Source organism: Myotis daubentonii, chromosome 15 (assembly GCF_963259705.1).
Source record: "Myotis daubentonii chromosome 15, mMyoDau2.1, whole genome shotgun sequence".
NCBI lineage: Eukaryota > Metazoa > Chordata > Mammalia > Chiroptera > Vespertilionidae > Myotis > Myotis daubentonii.
This window is the reverse complement of record NC_081854.1, coordinates 20,466,981-20,485,879: the sequence shown is the minus strand read 5'-3', so window position 1 is coordinate 20,485,879 and position 18,899 is coordinate 20,466,981. Positions and strand designations below refer to the sequence as shown.

General features: G+C 51.9%; 1 protein-coding gene across 1 annotated transcript; it reads left to right on the top strand.

Annotated features, from left to right (window-relative positions):
• Positions 1–3,988: 3,988 nt before the first annotated feature.
• Positions 3,989–14,900, top strand: DLL3 (delta like canonical Notch ligand 3). Its single transcript, XM_059667457.1, has 9 exons — positions 3,989–4,057; positions 4,185–4,466; positions 5,332–5,389; positions 6,980–7,222; positions 8,236–8,453; positions 9,367–9,589; positions 11,094–11,694; positions 11,955–12,039; positions 12,359–14,900. The coding sequence occupies exons 1-9, from the start codon at positions 3,989–3,991 to the stop codon at positions 12,362–12,364; spliced, it is 1,785 nt and encodes a 594-aa protein (XP_059523440.1). The 3' UTR covers positions 12,365–14,900.
• The last annotated feature ends 3,999 nt before the right edge of the window (positions 14,901–18,899 follow it).

Sequence of the window (18,899 nt, the reverse complement as noted above, 5' to 3'; positions counted from 1 at the left end):
GTTTGCCAATTGGCCCCTGTCTGCCAGTGGTCGAGTAGCCTCTGGGGATTAAGGCTCTGGCACTGGCTGGCGCATGCTTCAGTGCCCAGTGGGCCCCCTAGGCCTCTCCCCAATCTTGGTGCTGGCTGGGGTATGGTGCTGCCTGTGAGGCCACACCTGCTCGAGGCTGGAGGGCAAGAGGGGAGGAGAGGTGTAGACTTAGGCACAGGTGGCTTCTGAGACTGCTTACGTTACATGGCCTAGGAGAGTGATGGCGAACCTATGACATGTGTCAGAAGTGACACGCGAACTCATTCTTTTGGTTGATTTTTCTTTGTTAAATGGCACTTAAATATATAAAATAAATATCAAAAATATAAGTCTTTGTTTTACTATGGTTGCAAATATCAAAACATTTCTATATGTGATATGGCACCAGAGTTAAGTTAGGGTTTTTCAAATGCTGACACGCCGAGCTCAAAAGGTTCGCCATCACTGGCCTAGGATGTTTTCCTTAAATGCTCTAGGGCTGCATCATGGCACATCTGAAGGGCAGGATTGGGTTAGTGTTAAGGCATAACCCCAACGGGGTCTGAATTCCCATGTCATACCATTCACAAGCCTATGATCCTGGACAAGGTCTCAGGCTTCTCACTTTCCTCATAAGAGGTTAATAATGCCTCTATCATTCATTCATTCACTGTTTCCTAAGCACCAACTGCCAGGCCTCGTTCCAGAAGCTAGAACGCATCAGTGAACAAATTAAATTCTGACCTGGTGGAACTGATAATCTCATGGAGAAGACAGACAATGGTTAGATATTTCTTGGAGTAATAAATGGATTAAGAAAAACAGCCCTGGCTGGTGTGGCTCAGTTGGTTGGGTATCGTTCCATGCACAGAAGGGTTGCTGGTTCAATTCCCCATTAGGGCCTGGGTTGCAGCCTCAATCTCTGGTGGTGGGGGGGGCATGCAGGAGACAGCCGATCAATGTTTCTCTCCCTTCATCTCTAAAAATTAAATGATTCTTTAAAAAAAAGAAAAGATAAACTATGGTGAGAAGGAATGTTTTGGGGTCTTGGGCTGCTTTTTTACATGGGCTAGAATAGTCAGGGAAGGACTTGGGATAGTGTATTTGAGCTGAGACCAAAATGAGGAAAGCCATGGAGATAGCCTGAGTGTGCCAGGCATGGCCACCTTATGGTCTGCACTTGCTGTTCTGCCATGAATGTTTCTTCCCCCAGATTAGTGGTCGGCAAACTGGCTCGCAAGTCACATGCGGCTCTTTGGCCCCTTGAGTGTGGCTCTTCCACAAAATACTGACTTCTGCGCATGGGCCACGAAGTTTCAATCACACTGTACATGCGCACCCGCACATGGTATTTCGTGGAAGAGTCACACTCAAGGGGCCAAAAGAGCCACATGTGGCTTGCGAGCCACAGTTTGCCAACCACTGCCCCAGATCCATATGGCTTACTCCCCTCCTTTAGATCTTTGCTCACATGTCACCTCAGCATGACATTCTGTGGGCACTTAAGGAAAAGTCCTGAATAGCCCAAAAGACACTTAGAAATCCCTTAAAGTACTTCACACAGACGTGAGAGGATTCATGTGCAACACTGTCATGCCTGGCACAGACCTCAATAAAGGCTGGCTATTTTTACATGTTTAAAATTTTGGAGAAATCAGACCTGGAATCTGTTACCCTCCCAAGTTATTATCCAGGGTAGGAATTTGCCTCCTCTCACTGCTGGTTCTAATGGTTGTCCAAATTCCATTTGATGGGAAGCTCCCTCCACCTACCCCAGTCCAGGGCCCAAATTGCTTCCCAGTAATTGGTCCATGAGGCCTGGCACTACACGGGCCACAGAACCTGTTTGAGTAGTGGGGATGTGGAAAGGAGGGCCTCAAATGTTAATCTTGAAGTATTTTAAAGGCACTGGGGAACCATGGCAGATTCTACGCAGGAGAGTGACCAGGAGAGTGACGGTGTGTGCTGAGAGACCCCAGAGGTCAGGATGGGATAGAGCAGCGCTTCTCAACCTGTAGGTCGCGACCCCTTTGGGGATCAAACGACCCTTTCACAGGCATCGCCTAAGACCATCAGAAAACATATATAGCCGGGCCGGTTTGGCTCAGTGGATAGAGTGTCAGCCTGCGGACTGGGGGGGTCCCGGGTTTGATTCCGGTCAGGGGCATGTGCCTGGGTTGTGGGCACATCCCCAGTGGGTGTGCGGGAGGCAGCTGATCGATGTTTCTCTCTCATCGATGTTTCTGGCTCTCTGTCCCTCTCCCTTCCTCTCTGTGGAAAGTCAATAAAATATATTTAAAAAAAAAAAAAACACATATAATTACATACTGTTTTTGTGATTAATCACTATGCTTTAATTATGTTCAGTTTGTAACAATGAAAATATCAGATATTTACAATTCATAACAGTAGCAAAATTACAGTTATGAAGTAGCAATGAAAATAATTTTATGGTTGGGGGTCACCACAACATGAGGAACTGTATTAAAGGGCCGCGGCATTAGGAAGGCTGAGAACCACTGGGATAGAGGAATTACAGGAAGCTGGGAACTCAGAGGAGGTACCTCGCCTGACCTTGGAATGTTAGGGAAGGCGTCCCACAGGAGGTAAACTTTGGTGAGAATATAACAAAGGGAAGGAAAGCCTGTGCAGAGGAACCTAGGATGTTCCGTACAATTTGATTATGGCTGTCTACCCAAAACTCAAGTCCTCAGGATTAAAAAAAACCCTCTGGGTTGAATTATTTCATTCATTAAAATTTATTAAGAACTTATTGTCTGCCTGACTGCTGGGCTATGCTTTACTCACTCTATCTTCATTTTAAAAGAAAAATATAAATTGAACCTGTATTTTCTATAATTATTAGCCTCTAAGTATTAAAATTTTTATGTTGGGGCAAAAAAGTTCACTCCACCTAAAGGGCTTTGCTCAGCACCTGGCACAGAGTGAGTGGGCTGGAACACCTGCTCCTGGAATACTAATGGATTTCTGGAGGGCCCTGGGGTACCCCCCCCCCCCCTAACAAACAAAAAAACACACACACACCCCATTCATCCTGGAGTGAGGGATAGGGCCTTTGATGTGAAGATGGAATTTCCTGCCCATTTGCTCCTCACACCTTCCGGAGGCCAAACGGGCAACCCAGCTGTAGCCCAAAGGGGGAGGGGCGCGGGGGCCGGCAGATGGTGGCATTTACATACAGCTGGGAGTCCTCCCTGAGACCAGGGCTCCTTGCCTGGCGTCTGCTGCATCCATGATGTGGGTTTGGGAGGATGGCTTTGTCTTGGGGAGGGGAAAACAGCCACAAAGAACCCCGGGTTTTCATCACATCCACATGAGGCTATGCCCGTGGACCTCCCACACTCAAGCCTCCGCACGACCTTGTACAGACCCTCTCCCACCCCCTCCACACGGCTGCCTAGAGGCACCTGCACAGACCACAGGTCCATATCGACAACACCCCCTGGTCCAGTATCTCACATACACTCTTACACATGCACAGAGGTGCAGCCACACATTCTCAGTCACACAATCATGAAGTCACATACACCTCCATTCTCTTATGTAGATGCTGGCGCGCGTGCCTGTGCACACACACATTGAATCTTAGAATTATTTACAGCCTCACAAACAGGCTTAACATACAATTTGAGACACGTGGAGCCACATAAGCTCACCTAGACACACTATCACAAAGTCATGGATACCCTCCAGTGGCTCTTGTACACATTCACATTCACGTAATCTTACCATATACAGCCCCCTAAACCTACCCCATCCTTAGCCACACACATACACCCTCACTACATTGCCTGTACCTACCAGACAAACTTACGGTTGTTCCAGCATGCTCCCCTTCCCCTCGACCTCCTCCCCTCCGGCCCCCTCGAGCCCCGTAGCGTTTGAAGGGGCGGAGCCGTCTCCTCAAATATAAGGCTCCGGAGCCAGCAGCTGCGGCTCCTCAGACCTCCAAAAGGCCATGGTCTGCCCGTGGATGCCTCAACTCCTGTCGCGGGCGGTGATCCTGGCGCTCTTTTTCCTTCCCCAGGTGAGAGCGGAGTGGAAAGGGATGGATGGGAGGGGGCGAGAACCGGAGGTCTTGGGGAAGGGGTGCAGGGCGAACAAGACACCCGGGTACCCGCGGTCCCGTCACCCTGTGCCCCTTAACGCTCCAGGCACGGCCGGCAGGCGTTTTCGAGCTTCAGATTCACTCTTTCCGGCCGGGACCAGGTCCAGGGGCCCCCAGGTCTCCCTGCAGTGCCGGGGGCCCCTGCCGCCTCTTCTTCAGAGTCTGCCTGAAGCCAGGGATCCCAGAGGAGGCGGCGGAGTCTCCGTGCGCTGTGGGCGCGGCGCTGAGTGCGCGTGGACCGCTCTACACCAAACTGTCCCGGGCTCCAGCTCCTGACTTGCCGCTGCCCGACAGCCTGATGCGCGTGCCCTTCCGGGACGCCTGGCCGGTGAGACCCGGCCCCGGGGGCACCCTCGTGCTGGAGTCCTTACCCAAACCTTGACCCCTTTCTGTCCTCCAACTTCCAAGGCCCCAACCCTCCCCCTCATTCCAAATTCCCAGACCAGTAAGTCTACCATCTGGAAAAACCCTTTCTCAGACTCATAAACCCGATTTACTGACGATCCCAACTTTTCTGACTCTAATTTGCCCTCTAGGTATACAAAATGTTATAATCCCAGCCCTGCATGCTTGGGACCCCGAATTCCCGCCCCCACCCCCCACCCCAACTCAACCTCTGGAAAGAATAAATGCACAGAACTTTGCCTCTGTTCCCTGGGGATCTCTAAATGCTGGGATTCTTATCTTTATCTCCAGTTTCCTTGCACCTAGGGACCCTCACACCCTGTCTTGGGGACCCCCCCCAACTCGTCTCACTTTATCCTTTCTCAGATATTCCAATTGGGGCCTGTATTCATGACTCTTTCACCTCCAAAATCCTCTCTCCCATCCCAAAACCCCAAAAGCACAGAGGTGAACAAATCTGTTTTTGAAGTCTAAGACCCTTGTTCTTTTGGGCAAGTGACTTTTTCTTTTCTATCCTCAGTTTCCTCATCTGTAAAATGGGGACATCATGGTACCTCACAAGGGTCCCTGTTGAGGGAATTCAACCAGGTTATCGTAAATATAGTCCTCACCACTTACTAAATGCTCAATAAAGGAAGCCAAAACTGCCATTCCTTCCCTGAGCCAGGCCCTCTGGAAGCTGTCTGTTGCCTGCCTGATGCCTGGAATGGTCATTACCCCTAAACCCTGGCCTTCATCAAGTACTCGCCCTGCCCACTGTTTTTCATTCTTTCCTCTCACCCTTCCAGGGCACCTTCTCTCTCATCATTGAAACCTGGAGAGAAGAGTTAGGAGAGCAGGTTGGAGGTGAGTGTCTTCAGTCTTGGGACTACTGTGTAGAATGTGGGAATTGGGGTCCAACGTGAGTGACATGGGCTGTCTGCAGGGTGGTTTTCACAGGATTGCTGGACCCATGACGTCATCACAGCTCTTGGAGGGTGGGGCTGGGTGTTGACAGCTCCAGGGCTCTTGCCATGTCCATACAGAAATGTCCTGGTACTGGATGTAGGAGTCTGTGGTCCCAATAGTGAAAGATAGGAACACTTACTATCTTGGAATTAAAGCCACCAGAGCAGGATAGAGCAGCTCACAGTGACAGTACTGCTCTGCCACCATTTGATTTTGAGAACCAAGGGTATATCACTTTTGGTTCTTGTACACCAAGCTCTGTCACTGTGTCCATATAGAGGTCCCAGGGAGCATGGGATGCTGCGGTTTTATCAGAACATTGAGCAAAGGTTTCAGGGAGGGATATAGGTGATCTTATCCTTAATTCGAGGGGATTTTGGTGTCATGTAAAGCCCATGTGGGTGTTGTCATCATTTAAAAAAAATATATTTTTTTAATTGATTTCAGAGGGGAAGGGAGAGGGAGACATAGAAACATCAATGATGATGAGAGAGAATCATTGATCAGCTGCATGTCCTCTACTGGGGATCGAGCCCACAACCCAGGCATGTGCCCTTAATCAGAATTGAACCCGGGATCATTCAATCTGCAGGCTGACACTCTAGCCACTGAGCCAAACCAGCTCTCATTTTGATACAGAAAGCTGTGGCACAATATTGGAGTGTGACAGCCTTGATGAGGAGAAACTGCTACTCTCCCAGTATTTCCAAGGCCTCAAGCAATAAGGGTAATTTATGATTTAGTAATTGGGGTCTCTGTCACCATTTTCACATAGGAAGATCCAGAGGCACAATTTGGGGATATTATGACCTCACTTCAAAAGGCCCATTATTTTCCCTTGGCCATATAGAGATATAAATGCCACAGGGTGTTAGAGGTCTCATCACTAAAATACAAAGATTGTGGGGCAGCACTAGCCGGTTTGGCTCAGTGGACAGAACCTTGACTTGCGCACCAAAGGGTTCCGGGTTCGATTCTGATCAAGGGCACATGCCTAGCTTTGGTTGCAGGCTCCTTCTCAGCCCTGGCCCTGGTCAGGGTGCATGCAGGAGGCTACCAATCGATGTATTTCTCTCACATCAGTGTTTCTCTCTGTCTTTCCCTCTCTCTTCCACTCTCTCTAAAAAACAACAAACCCAATGGGAAAAATAGTGAGGATTAATCGCAAACAAACAAAAGACACACACGCGCGCACACACACAGATCATGGTGCAAAACATTGGGGTATTTTGGCTTCTATGGAAGAGCTGTGATCATAGTGATGGTCACTGGACACTGGATGGGACTGTGCCTTCAGGGGTCTCGGGGCGCAGTAGGAGGTTCACCGCGCTGCTAAGGGGTAACTGCCGTTCTCAGGGTTGGAATGGGGTGTTCGGCCTCGCTAAGAGGGGCAGGAAGAGTGCGAGCAGGCGCGCTACGGCTCTATCGCGAGACTGAGTGCGCCGCCATCTGGCCGGGCGATCCAGCGTCGCTCCCTTCTTCCCGCAGGGCCCGCCTGGAGTCTGCTGGCGCGTGTGGCCGGCCGGCGCCGCCTGGCGGCCGGGGGCCCCTGGGCTCGCGACGTGCAGCGCGCCGGCGCCTGGGAGCTGCGCTTCTCTTACCGAGCGCGCTGCGAGCCGCCGGCCGTCGGGGCCGCGTGCGCGCGCCTCTGCCGCTCGCGCAGTGCCTCCTCGCGGTGCAGCCCGGGACTGCGCCCCTGCGCGCCGGTGGAGGACGAGTGCCAGGCGCAGCGTGAGTCCTGAGTTCTGTCCCAACTCTTTTCCGGCCCTTCTTTAGCGCCACTCGCCGCCCCTGGGTCTCTTTTGCAACCCAGTTGCCTTCTTCAGGGAACTGGGGACTGGAGAGCCCTCACCAGGTACCCCAGAGCCCCACTCCGGGAAGCTAGGGAATGCCACTGACTGCTGCCCAGGCCCCACTCTAGTTTCACTCGTGGGCCTTAGCTCCCTCCCATGATCCAGCTACCCGCTTCAGGAAAACTGAGGACGTTGGACTACTCTCCAGTCCTGCCTTGGCACTCCAGGCCCCTTTCCTCTTCCTAGCATTCTTTTTGCCCCAAAAGAAACCCCACACACATTTCCCATGCTGGTATCCCCCTTCCTCCCCTAACCCGCACCCATTTCCAGATGCTAGGACCAACAGAGCTCTTCCAATTCTGGGGCCCTCCCTACCCCCACCCAGGCGCTTTGGAAACCCCTTGGAGTTCCCCTTTGCCCCCTAAAGGATTCTTCATCCTCCCTCCCTGCAAATGCAGGCCAGACCCCATTGCCTTCTAAAGCTTGGGATCCCCGACCTCCATCCTGGGAATCCTCAGATAGCTCCCTCCCCAAATGTCTGAGCCCCACCAAAGCTCCTAGGACTCCTAGGCTAATTCAGCTCTTCCCAGACCTGCTCTAATCCAAGACCCTCCCATTTCCCATAAAAAGCCAGGGTCCCTCCCCAACCCCCAGATGCCCTTCCCTCATTCTCCCCTTTCTAAGCTCAGACCTGTGAGCTCCAACATTCTTCATCCCCCCAGCACAGACTCTGGAGCCTGTGTTCTGCTCTCACTCTTTTACTTTCTAGCTGGGCAAGTCATTCCATCTCTCTAGGCACCAGTTTCCCTGTCTGTTAACTAGGGGTTGCAATACCATGTAGCCCAGAGGGTTGTGTCACAAGGACGAAACAAGATGGTGCACAGAGAGCCCTTAGAAACAACTTTGCCCTCATCAATATTCCTTTTCCCTCTGCCTCTCTGTCCCCCATAGCGGCATGTCGAGCCGGCTGCAGCCCAGAGCATGGCTTCTGTGAGCGGCCTGATGAATGCCAATGCCTGGAAGGCTGGACTGGGCCCCTCTGCACAGTCCCTGTCTCCAGCAGCACCTGTCTCAGCTCCAGGGGCCCGTTCTCTGCTGTCACTGGATGCCTCATGCCTGGTCCTGGGCCTTGTGATGGGAATCCATGTGCCAACGGGGGCAGCTGTAGTGTTAGTATCACCCCCCTCCCACCTCTTCCTGATAAGTAACCCTGGGAGTTCCCACCATCCCCTGATGGGCTCCATGAGACAACACCTGGGGAAGGCTGGGGTAGCTATCAGGGGAGGGCTTCTAGAGCTGTCCAGTCTGCATCTAGGATGGGGTGCTAGGAATGGGATTGGGGAGAGTAGACCCCGTAGATGGCACCTTAGGGTGTAGTGTAGGAATGATGAGTCCTGAGGGGCCACAAACTGTCCTTCTTGTGGGACAGAGAACAACTCTGAACTCAAGGTGTGGAGTGGTGGGACCAGATGGCGTGGGGACTTGGGGTGGGGGCATATCGGAGAGGGCTTCCTGGAGATGAGCCCAGGGCTGGGGCTTCTGAAATCCAATTTGGCTGAGGGGAGGTGACTGCAGAGGGTAGACCAGGTAAGTGGCCTGGGGTAAGCAAAGGTGTGGCTGTGGGAGTGAGCCTGGTGTGTGCTGGGATAATGTGGACCCCTGGACACTACCAGCATGGAACAGGGAGACATACTCAGGGTTCAAGTTAGGGGAAGGGCCTTCTAAGAGGAGATCTAAGGAAGGATCCATGGAGGAGGGTGGCTCAGAGCTAGGAGCTCAAGATTGGCTCTGCAGACAGAATTGGGGAGGGCAGACTAGGCAGGCAGCATTTGGTAGCAAAGGAGTAGAGGTGGGAATGGGCTCTCTCAGGGCCTTCAGAGCCTCTTCCCTGTGGGGTGGACGGGCAGACCCAGAAACGTAGAGTAGAGGGAGGGGTTGTCTTGGGAGGGCTTTCTAGGTGAGGCCCCTGCATGCTGGGAGGTGAGTCCTGACAAGGAGCAGCCCCCAGGGTCAAGACTAAGGAAGGGGATGGGATTTTGCTCCAAGGAGACCTCAATCTAAAGTCCTCTTGCCCCTGCCCAGGAGACACCCGGATCCTTCGAATGTGCCTGTCCCCGTGGGTTTTATGGGTTGCAATGTGAGGTGAGTGGGGTGACATGTGCGGATGGACCTTGTTTCAATGGTGGCTTGTGTGTGGGAGGTACAGACCCGGATTCTGCCTACATCTGCCACTGCCCACCTGGTTTCCAAGGCTCCAACTGTGAGAAGAGGGTCGACCGGTGCAGCCTGCAGCCATGCCAAAACGGTGAGGTGGGGAGACCAGAACATCAGGGATGAGGGTGAGGGTCACTGCATGGTCAGTGTGCAAGAGCAGGGCTTGGTTCAGACAGTCACAGGTGAGAACCCTGCCTTTGCCTTCTTTAGCCCCAGGGCCTGGAGAAGTGCCCCTCTTCCCAGCCTCAGTTTGTTCTTTTGTCAAATGGGTCAGGTAATAGTCCTATCTCATAAATATTTATTGAGCATCTACAATGTGCTAGACTTTATTCTAGGCCAGTGATGGCGAACCTTTTGAGCTCGGCGTGTCAGCATTTTGAAAAACCCTAACTTAACTCTGGTGCCGTGTCACATATTTATATTTTTGATATTTATTTTATATATTTAAATGCCATTTAACAAAGAAAAATCAACCCAAAAAATGAGTGTCATAGGTTCGCCATCACTGTTCTAGGCACTGGGAATGAAACCAAAGCCCCTGCCCTCATAGAGCTGATGGGGCAAATAAACAAGATAAATAAGTAAATGTGTGCAAGGTTAGATGGTGATAAAAATAAGAAAAATAAAGCCAGGAAGGGAATGGGGAGTATATATGGGGTGGAGGCCGGTTGACATTTTAGCTAGAATGGTTAGGGAAGACCTTGCTGAAGGTAGTGAGGAAGGGAGCAATGTGGGATCTGGGGAAAGATTATGTTCCAGGCAGAGGGAACAGCAGGTTTTAAAGGCCCTGAGTTAGGAATGTGCCAGGTGTGTTGAGGATCTCAGGGAAGCCAGTGTGGTTGAAGCAGTGAGTGAGAGATGAGGTCAGGGAGGTGACCAGGACAGATCCTATGGAATTTCCTGGGCCACAGGGGAGGATTCTGGTTTCATCCAGAAAAAGAGCCACAGGAGATGTCTGAGTAGTGGAGAGACCTGATTTGAACTAGGTGCTTAAAGTTTTAATATGAATGTAAAGACCTTGGTGCATTTTTATTATAACTAATTCTCACCAAAACACAGTATTCATTCTGGGCTGTGTGATACTAGGGACACAGCAGTGACCAGGACAGCTCTGGGCCCTGCCTTCATGAGGGTATCAGTCCAAAGGGGAAGACAGAGAAGAGTCATCCTCAACTACAGCTCAGAGTAGTCATGGGGAGTGCAGGATGGGGATGAAGGGAGATTCCCGGAGGGCTTCCTGGAGGAGGAGACACCTGCGCACAGACCTGAAGGTAGAGCCCTGGAGGAGAAACCTGAAAAGAAGGAAGGGAAAAGGGAGAAGGCCTGGGCAAAGGCCAGGTGGTTCAGACCCATCGTTCTGGCCGATAGAAAAAGAGAGACACAGGCAGCCGACAAGGTGAGGGTCAGTTAATCCAAGATTTCACCAGAGGGCAAGAAGCTCCAAGCACACTCCTAGCGGCTGGCCCTGGAGTTAGATGGAGAGACACAGGGAAACCAGAGAAAAGGTGAGGGTGGGGCTTACTGGGCTGAGAAACTACCGGGCGGTTGGGGGAGACCCTCTCCCGGGCTGCGCCCCTCACGCCCCTCCTCCACAGGCGGGCTCTGCCTGGACCTCGGCCACGCCCTGCGCTGCAGCTGCCGCGCCGGCTTCGCAGGGCCACGCTGCGAGCACGACCTGGACGACTGCGCCGGCCGCGCCTGCGCCAACGGCGGCACGTGTCTGGAAGGCAGCGGCGCGCGCCGCTGCTCCTGCGCGCTGGGCTTCGGCGGTCGCGACTGCAGCGAGCGCGCCGACCCCTGCGCCGCGCGGCCCTGCGCCCACGGCGGCCGCTGCTACGCCCACTTCTCCGGCCTGGTCTGCGCCTGCGCGCCCGGCTACATGGGCGCGCGCTGCGAGTTTCCCGTTAACTCCAACGGCGCGGACGGCGACGGCGACAGCGTAGGCGCCTTGCCCGCGGCCCCGCGGGGCCTGAGGCAGGGTGGCCCGCAGCGCTTCCTTTTGCCGCCGGCCTTGGGGCTGCTGGTGGCTGCAGGTTTGGCCGGCGCTGCGCTCTTGCTGGTCCATGTGCGACGCTGTGGCCCTGGCCGCGGTACTGGGTCTCGCTTGCTGGCGGGTACCCCGGATCCACCCGTCTTTGCGCTCCCAGATGCACTCAACAACCTGAGGACGCAGGAGAGGCCCGGGGATGACCCGAGGTGAGCGGCTGGGCCACGACGGGATGCCTGTTCCTCTGGGCAGCGGGCGTCCATCTCCATTGTGCGATTGGCTTGACTCCTTGATGGGCCTTCCCGGCTCCAGCCCTTGTCTGATTGGGTCAGCTCACAGTTCCCCTAGTTGGCTTTGGGTTCCCCTCCGTGGTGGGTGAGGAAAACAAGATGTGAGAATTTAAAGAGCCTAGGTCTTTTTTTGTTTGTTTTTGTTTATTTTTTACTTTTTGTTTATTTTTTCCTGGCAGCCCGTCAGTAGATTGGAATCGCCCCGAAGATGGAGACTCTAGTGAGATTTACGTCTTATCTGCTCCTTCGGTCTATGCTGGGGAGGTAGCTACCCCTTTACTCCCTTTGCAAACATTGCACAGGCTGGGTGGGGGCAGCCCACACTTGGCCTGTAGCTCTCCTTTACCCTGTCTATAAATAAGGAGAGCGTCTTTGGAAGGTCCGTAACCCACTTTTCAGTTCTGACTCAGTTTAGTTCGTGCTGCTCTTTTGAGCTGCTTGCTACCTTCTCTTTGGAAGATCTGTGGGCTTGAAGAGGTCACAGTGGGGAGCCTCAGGCAGACTTCACTGATTTCCCCTCACTGGGGAGAGGGAGAGGAGTAGGACAGTCCTTTCTAATGCCTCATACTCATTTTGTTTCTAGGCCTGACCTGCTCCTTCTCCATCAGCGCCTGGAGACAGAGCTTGGATATTTTTGTATTTACTTGATGGTGCCCAACCAATCTCCGCCTGACACTTCTTCAACCTGGAAGGGGTGGCCGGGAGAATTTTACAGCTGGAAGTACATAATGGTTATTTATATCATTGAGTTTTTTTCTTTCCACTTCTCCAGAGACTTCTGACTTTTGTTGATCAGCTTTGATGCATCAGACTTTGTGTTTTGTATCTGGTGTTGGGGCTGCTCCACTTTGTTTTCACTCTGGGGCGGAGGCAGCCTCTATCTGACACATTTCTGGGCCCTATGGGAAAGGAAATAGTAGACCATGTGCTGAGGCTCCTAACACTTCTCACATTTTATTGAGTGAAGGAAGTCACATGGTTAAGCTTGGTTCCTATGGGGCAGTAAGTAAATCCTCTTGTGAGGGAGGGAAGTGAATAGTTTGAATGGAATAGAGTCTGCCATAGATATATCCCCAGGAGAGAGATTGCCTGGTTATAGGTCACAGCTACCAATTTCACCAAGTATTCACAGATTGCTTCTTCAGTCCACACTCCCACCATGATGTACAAGAATTCCTGGGGAGACTGTCTTTTCTCTGTGTATACCTTTGTTCTATTCCAGGGGTCCTCAAACTACGGCCCGCGGGCCACATGCAAATACAAATATTGTATTTGTTCCCGTTTTGTTTTTTTTACTTCAAAATAAGATATGTGCAGTGTGCATAGGAATTTGTTCATAGTTTTTTTTTAAACTATAGTCCAGCCCTCCAACGGTCTGAGGGACAGTGAACTGGCCCCTGTTTAAAAAGTTTGAGGACACCTGTTCTATTCTATTTAAAAAGTTTCCCCATGTATACATATTATTGTTTTGGAAAACCTCAGAAAGGATCCCCTGTAACATCACCAGTTAACAACTTTTTCTTTCTTAGTGGTATCAGATAGAATAGCAGACCGATTCCTTCTGTTGTCCCTAAGGGAGGTGCACTAAGATCTGCTCACATTAAAAATGTTGGATATTGGCAATTTGATACCATTCAACTGAATACTAATTAACAGGAAATTCAGGGGATACAGGATGTTTTATGATACAATGGGGATGAGCAAAATCCAGACGGGATTCTATGGGATACATGGTTGGCTTCTTCAAGAAATAATTAGCATTTCACTTCCTATCCATTAGAATGACTGTAATCACAATGACAGACAAAAACAAGTGTTGGCAAGGATTTGGAAAAAAGGAGACTGCCAGACACTGCTGGTGGAATGTACAATGGTGAAGCCCCTTAGAAAACAGTTTGGCAGTTTTTACAAAAAATTAGACATACCCTAGCTGGTTTGGCTCTGTGGATAGAGCGTCAGCCTGCAGACCGAAGGGGGTTGATTCTGGTCAAGGGCACGTACCTCAGTTGCAGGCTCCTCCCCAGCCTGGTCAGGGTGTATGCAGGAGGTAACCAATCGATGTGTTTCTTTCACATTGATATTTCTCTCTGTTTCCCACTCTATTCCATTCTCTCTAAAAATGAATGGAAAAATATCCTTGAGTGAGGATTGAAAAAAAAAAAAATTAAACATAGAATTACCGTATTACCCAGCACCTTTACTTCTAGGTATCTACCCAAGAGGAAAAATGTATATACATACAAAAACTTGGATGTACATGTTCACAGCAGCATTATTCAGAATTGCCAAAATGTGGAAACCACCCAAGTAGCTATCAACTGATGAGTAAACAGAAATATAGTCTATCTCTACAGTGGAATATTATTCAGGCATAAAAAGGAGTGAAGTACCATACATGCTACCTCATACAAACACACTAAATACAAGGTGCTGGTCACATGATTCCATTTACTTATTTTTTATTTTAATTTTTTTTTAATTTTTGAAAATATATTTTTACTGATTTCAGAGAGGAAGAGAGAGGGACAGTGAGCTAGAAACATCAATGATGAGAATCACTGATCGGCTGCTTCCTGTACACTCCTACTGGAGATCAAGCCCGCAACCTGGGCATGTGCCCTTGACCAGAATTGAACTTGGGACCCTTCAGTCCATAGGCCTATGCTCTAGCCACTAAGCAAAATTGGCTAGGGCACATGATTCCATTTATATGAAACTAGAGGCTCGGTGCATAAAATTTGTGTACTGGGGGCGGGGGGTCCCTTAGCTAAGATTTGTAAACAGCCCAAGTGCCCATCAGTAGATGAATGGATAAAAAGGCTGTGGGAGCCCTAGCCAGTTTGGCTCAATGGATAGAGCATCGGCCTGCAGACTAAAGGGTCTCAGATTCTATTCCAGTCAAGGTCACATGCCTGGGTTGCAGGCTCGATCCTCAGTGGAGGTGTGCAGGAGGCAGTCGATCAATGATGTCAAATTACTGAAAAAACAACAAACAAAACAAAACCGAATAAGATGGGTCATGGGTGTCATTCAGATGAAGCATCCGTTCCTTGAAGCAGGACTGGCAGTGACTGAATGTTGATGGTACTGTTTTGGATGTGGAATAAATGGGACGTGCAAATGCTTTGACTTGTCTCTGCCTCTCCAGGTCCTCAAATTTCCTTCCAAATGAGATGGAACAAGGTTAAGTAAGATCCACAGGGGAGGGGGGAATCTTCCTTAATTTTGGGAACATCCTAAGACAGTTGCACATTTCTTCTACTACTACCACCACCACCACCACCACTACTGCTACTACTACTACCACCACCACCACCACCACTACTGCTACTACTACTACCACCACCACCACCACTACTGCTACTGCTACTACTGCCCTGGAAAATTACAAGCCTATATCAGCCAATTTTTGCCAATCCTCCTTCCCCACATTGTCTAGCAGGTAGTAGGCATGGGCCTTTGGAAATGAGCAAAATTATAGGAACTAAAGAAGTAAGAACAGAGAAAAGTAACAAGTGGAATACAGCAGCAAATGAAGGAGTCATTTTATTAGAACATCAGCCAAGAGATCTGCTTATTCCTTTAATTCAGTAAACAGATACCATAGATTGAATAAATACCTATACAAGTTTCACTATATTGAATTTCTGTGTCATAAGGAATAACTATCATTAAAGAACTAATGGACATTAAAACAAAATCCTATTATAAAATACTTTTAAAATTGAGATTAAAAACAGACATCAACACCAGCCCATGATTCCTTCCAAGACCACTCTTGAAGTTCAGAGGCATAGTTCTTGCTGCCTTGAACAGCCTGCTGAGAGCAGAGCTCAATTTAAAAGCAAAGTTGGGAAGATGTGCTTTCCCATCTTGGATAGGAAAAACTCACTTTTTTTTTTTTTTTAAATCAATGACTGCATACAAACTGAAGGCAGGCAGTTGAGTCCCATGGATTCCCCTTTGATATGCTTCCTGGTCTAAAGGTTGCCTCACCCATGGCAGAGTCTTGGCACTGTCAACATACAAATCCATTGGTCATCACAGGAACAGAGCAGGCTGGATTATTAAACAGGGATGACCGAAGTTCCCTGATTTGCCATCATAAGGGAAGAGTCCCTACCCAAATCAGTAGGCCCTGCTCTATGACTTTGCCTCGCAGGCTGCTAAGGTTTAACTTAAAGTAGAGTAGCAGCTTCCGGAACAAGGAAGGCCATCTTAGATTATTAGAGCCCACAGGGAAGGAAAAGTTATTCTGGTCAAAACTCATTTTACAGTTAAAGGAAGCAGAGCCCCAAAGACTAAGGTAGAAGGCATTCCACACCAAGGGGCAACTTCTAATTTTTTTCTCTTTTAGCCAAGCTTTAAATCTTTAAGGCCAAAACTTACTACATTTAGCACAATGGCAATAGTACATAAAGTAACCTGAATGATTACTCAAAAAAAAAAAAAGTAAAATTAAAAGGCTACAATGCCCAGAAGTCAGACTGCCTGGGTTCAGATTTTGGTTATACCACTTATTCAAGCAAGTCATTTCACCTCCCTGTGCTTCAATGTCCTTACTGGTAAAATGAGAATGATAACAGAATCTGCTTCAGAAGGTTGTATTAATAAGTGCAAAGCATTTATAACAGAAGTTGACATGTAACAGATACTCAGTAAATGTTAGTTTTCAGTATTAGCTAGAAGAAGAAAGCCCATTTCATAGAGGGTCAAACTGAAGTCCAGAGATGGGTAGACTTGCTTAGCATCACAGAAAATTGGTGTTTCCTGATCTTCCTTGGACCCAGGTCCAAGGTTTAACACAGGAAGGGCTCAGGGATTGGGAAACACGGTGGGTCAGGACTCCTGTTTGAAGTCCTGCCGTGAGTCTGAATAAGGTCTGTGCCTGGCCTCGTAAGAGGGGACCAACGTCAACACCCTGCTTTACATCCTGTGGTTACCTGAGCTGTTACTTATGTATATGCGAAGGTGACACAGGAAGCCTCTGTGCTATTTTTTTCCACATCTTGTGTTAAGTTAAACTAATTTAAAATAAAAGGACACATATTTATTGGACACCTACTGTGCCAGGCCTTATTCTAGGAGTGAGGATTCAGCAGAGAACAAGACAAAACCCCACCTTGGAGGAGTCACAGCCAACAGAGTTCTTCCTCTTCCCTGGGGCTCCGAGCCCCCTAGCTCCCGTTTGAATCCTGGCTCTGCACCTACTAGCTGAGGGCACCGATTAAAGGTAAGAGCTGTTATGTTGGTCTACCGGTTCTCGGGGGTCCTCCCTCCTGGGAGGATGTCCGATGGCCCAGACCAGGCCTAGCACCTCCTCTGGGATCCTACAGGGCCAGAGCTTCCCTCCCCATCTCTCTGGCCCTCTGCCTGTGCCTCCCGCCTCAGTCCTGACCACACCGGCCGGTCAGTTTGGTGATGGCCGTGTGGCCTCTCCTGGACCGGAGCCTGACTGCTGGGCCAGGGCTCTGTCCCCAGCGGCGCCAGCACAGGCGGGCCGGGTAACAGCGAACCGGAACAGCAGCGAGGGGCCGGGGGCCGGCGGGTCCTTACCGTGGCGGCTGGGGGTGGGGGTGGGAACCACGACCGGAGCCTAAAGGTCCGCCTGTCCCCGGCCCCAGCGGTAGAACCTCAGGGCGATGGAACCCGGTGTAACAGAGCCCCTTGTGCTCGCGCCCCTAGAACCCGGGGCTCTCGGCCCAGGAAGGAGGGCGGGCGGATCCCACCGGGCCGCCCGGGCCGGGCCCCCATGAACCACCAGGCGCGGGCCGCACACCCCTCCCCGGCCCGGACCCCCGCCTCGGTCCGGGCTTCGATCCCGGTCCGGCCCTCGAACCAGACTCCGGCCCCATCCTCGGCCCCAATCCGGACCTCGATTCCGGTCCCGGCCTCGACTGCAGTCCGAACCCCAACTCTGGTCCGGACTCCGATTCCGTTCCAGGCCGTGAGACCGGTCCGGACCTCGACTCAGTTCCCTGACTCGGTCCCGGTCCAATTTCCGACTCCGGTCTCGGCCTCGACCCCGGTCCAGACACCAACTCGGGTCCCTGCCCCGGCCCCGGTCCGGACCTCGACTCGGTTCCCTGCCTCGGTCCCGGTCCAGTTTCCGACTCCAGTCTCGGCCTCGACCCCAGTCCAGACACCAACTCGGGTCCCTGCCCCGGCCCCGGTCCAGACCTCGACTCGGTTCCCTGCCTCGGTCCCGGTCCAGTTTCCGACTCCAGTCCCGGCCTCTACCCCCGTCCGGACCTCGGCTCCGGTCCCGGCCTCGACCCCGGTCCAGACACCAACTCGGGTCCCTGCCCCGGCCCAGGTCCGGACCTCGACTCCAGTCCCTGCCCCGATCCCGGTCCGAACCCAGACTCCGGTCCCTGCCTCGGCCCCGGTCCGGACCTCGACTCCAGTCCCTGCCCCGGCCCAGGTCCGGACCTCGACTCCGGGCCCGGCCTCGACTATGGTCCGAACCCCGACTCCAGTCCCTGCCCCGGTCCGAACCCCGACTCCGGTCCCTGCCTCGGCCCCGGTCCAGACCTCAGCTCGGCTCCCTGCCTCCGTCCGGACTTGGACTCCGGTCCCGGCCTCGACTACGGTCCGAACCCCGACTCTGGTCCGGACCCCCATTCCAGCCCGGGCCCTGAATGCGGTCCCGGTCTCGGCTGAGGTCCCGGACTTGGAGTCCTTCCTGCGCGCGGCTCTGCCTCCGGGTCCGCCCCCGCAGCCGCCTCCCGAGCGCCCTCTGCCGCGGGGTCAGGGTCCCGCAGCGCCGCCGGGCGTGGGGCCGCGCCCCTCCGTCCCCGATGAGCCGGGGCCCGCCCGGGAGCTCCTGCCCGCTCTCCATCGCTCGGCCTCCGATTTATCGGGGTCCACTCGCAGCTCCACCCCGACGGCCGATCCCGCGGCTGCCAAGCTGACAGATCCCATGGCCGGACCCATCTCCATGCCTGTCCTGGGGGCCGCCCGGTTCGCCACTTTCTTACCTATTTCTACCAACACATTCGCCTCCACCAGCGAGTACGTTCAAGTGGACAAAAGGATTGTGATTCGAGTGACCTATTGGTGAGGGGCTGTTCCCACCCACACCCGCCTCCCTCCCGGGGGAAGGGTGGGAAGGGTAAATGCTG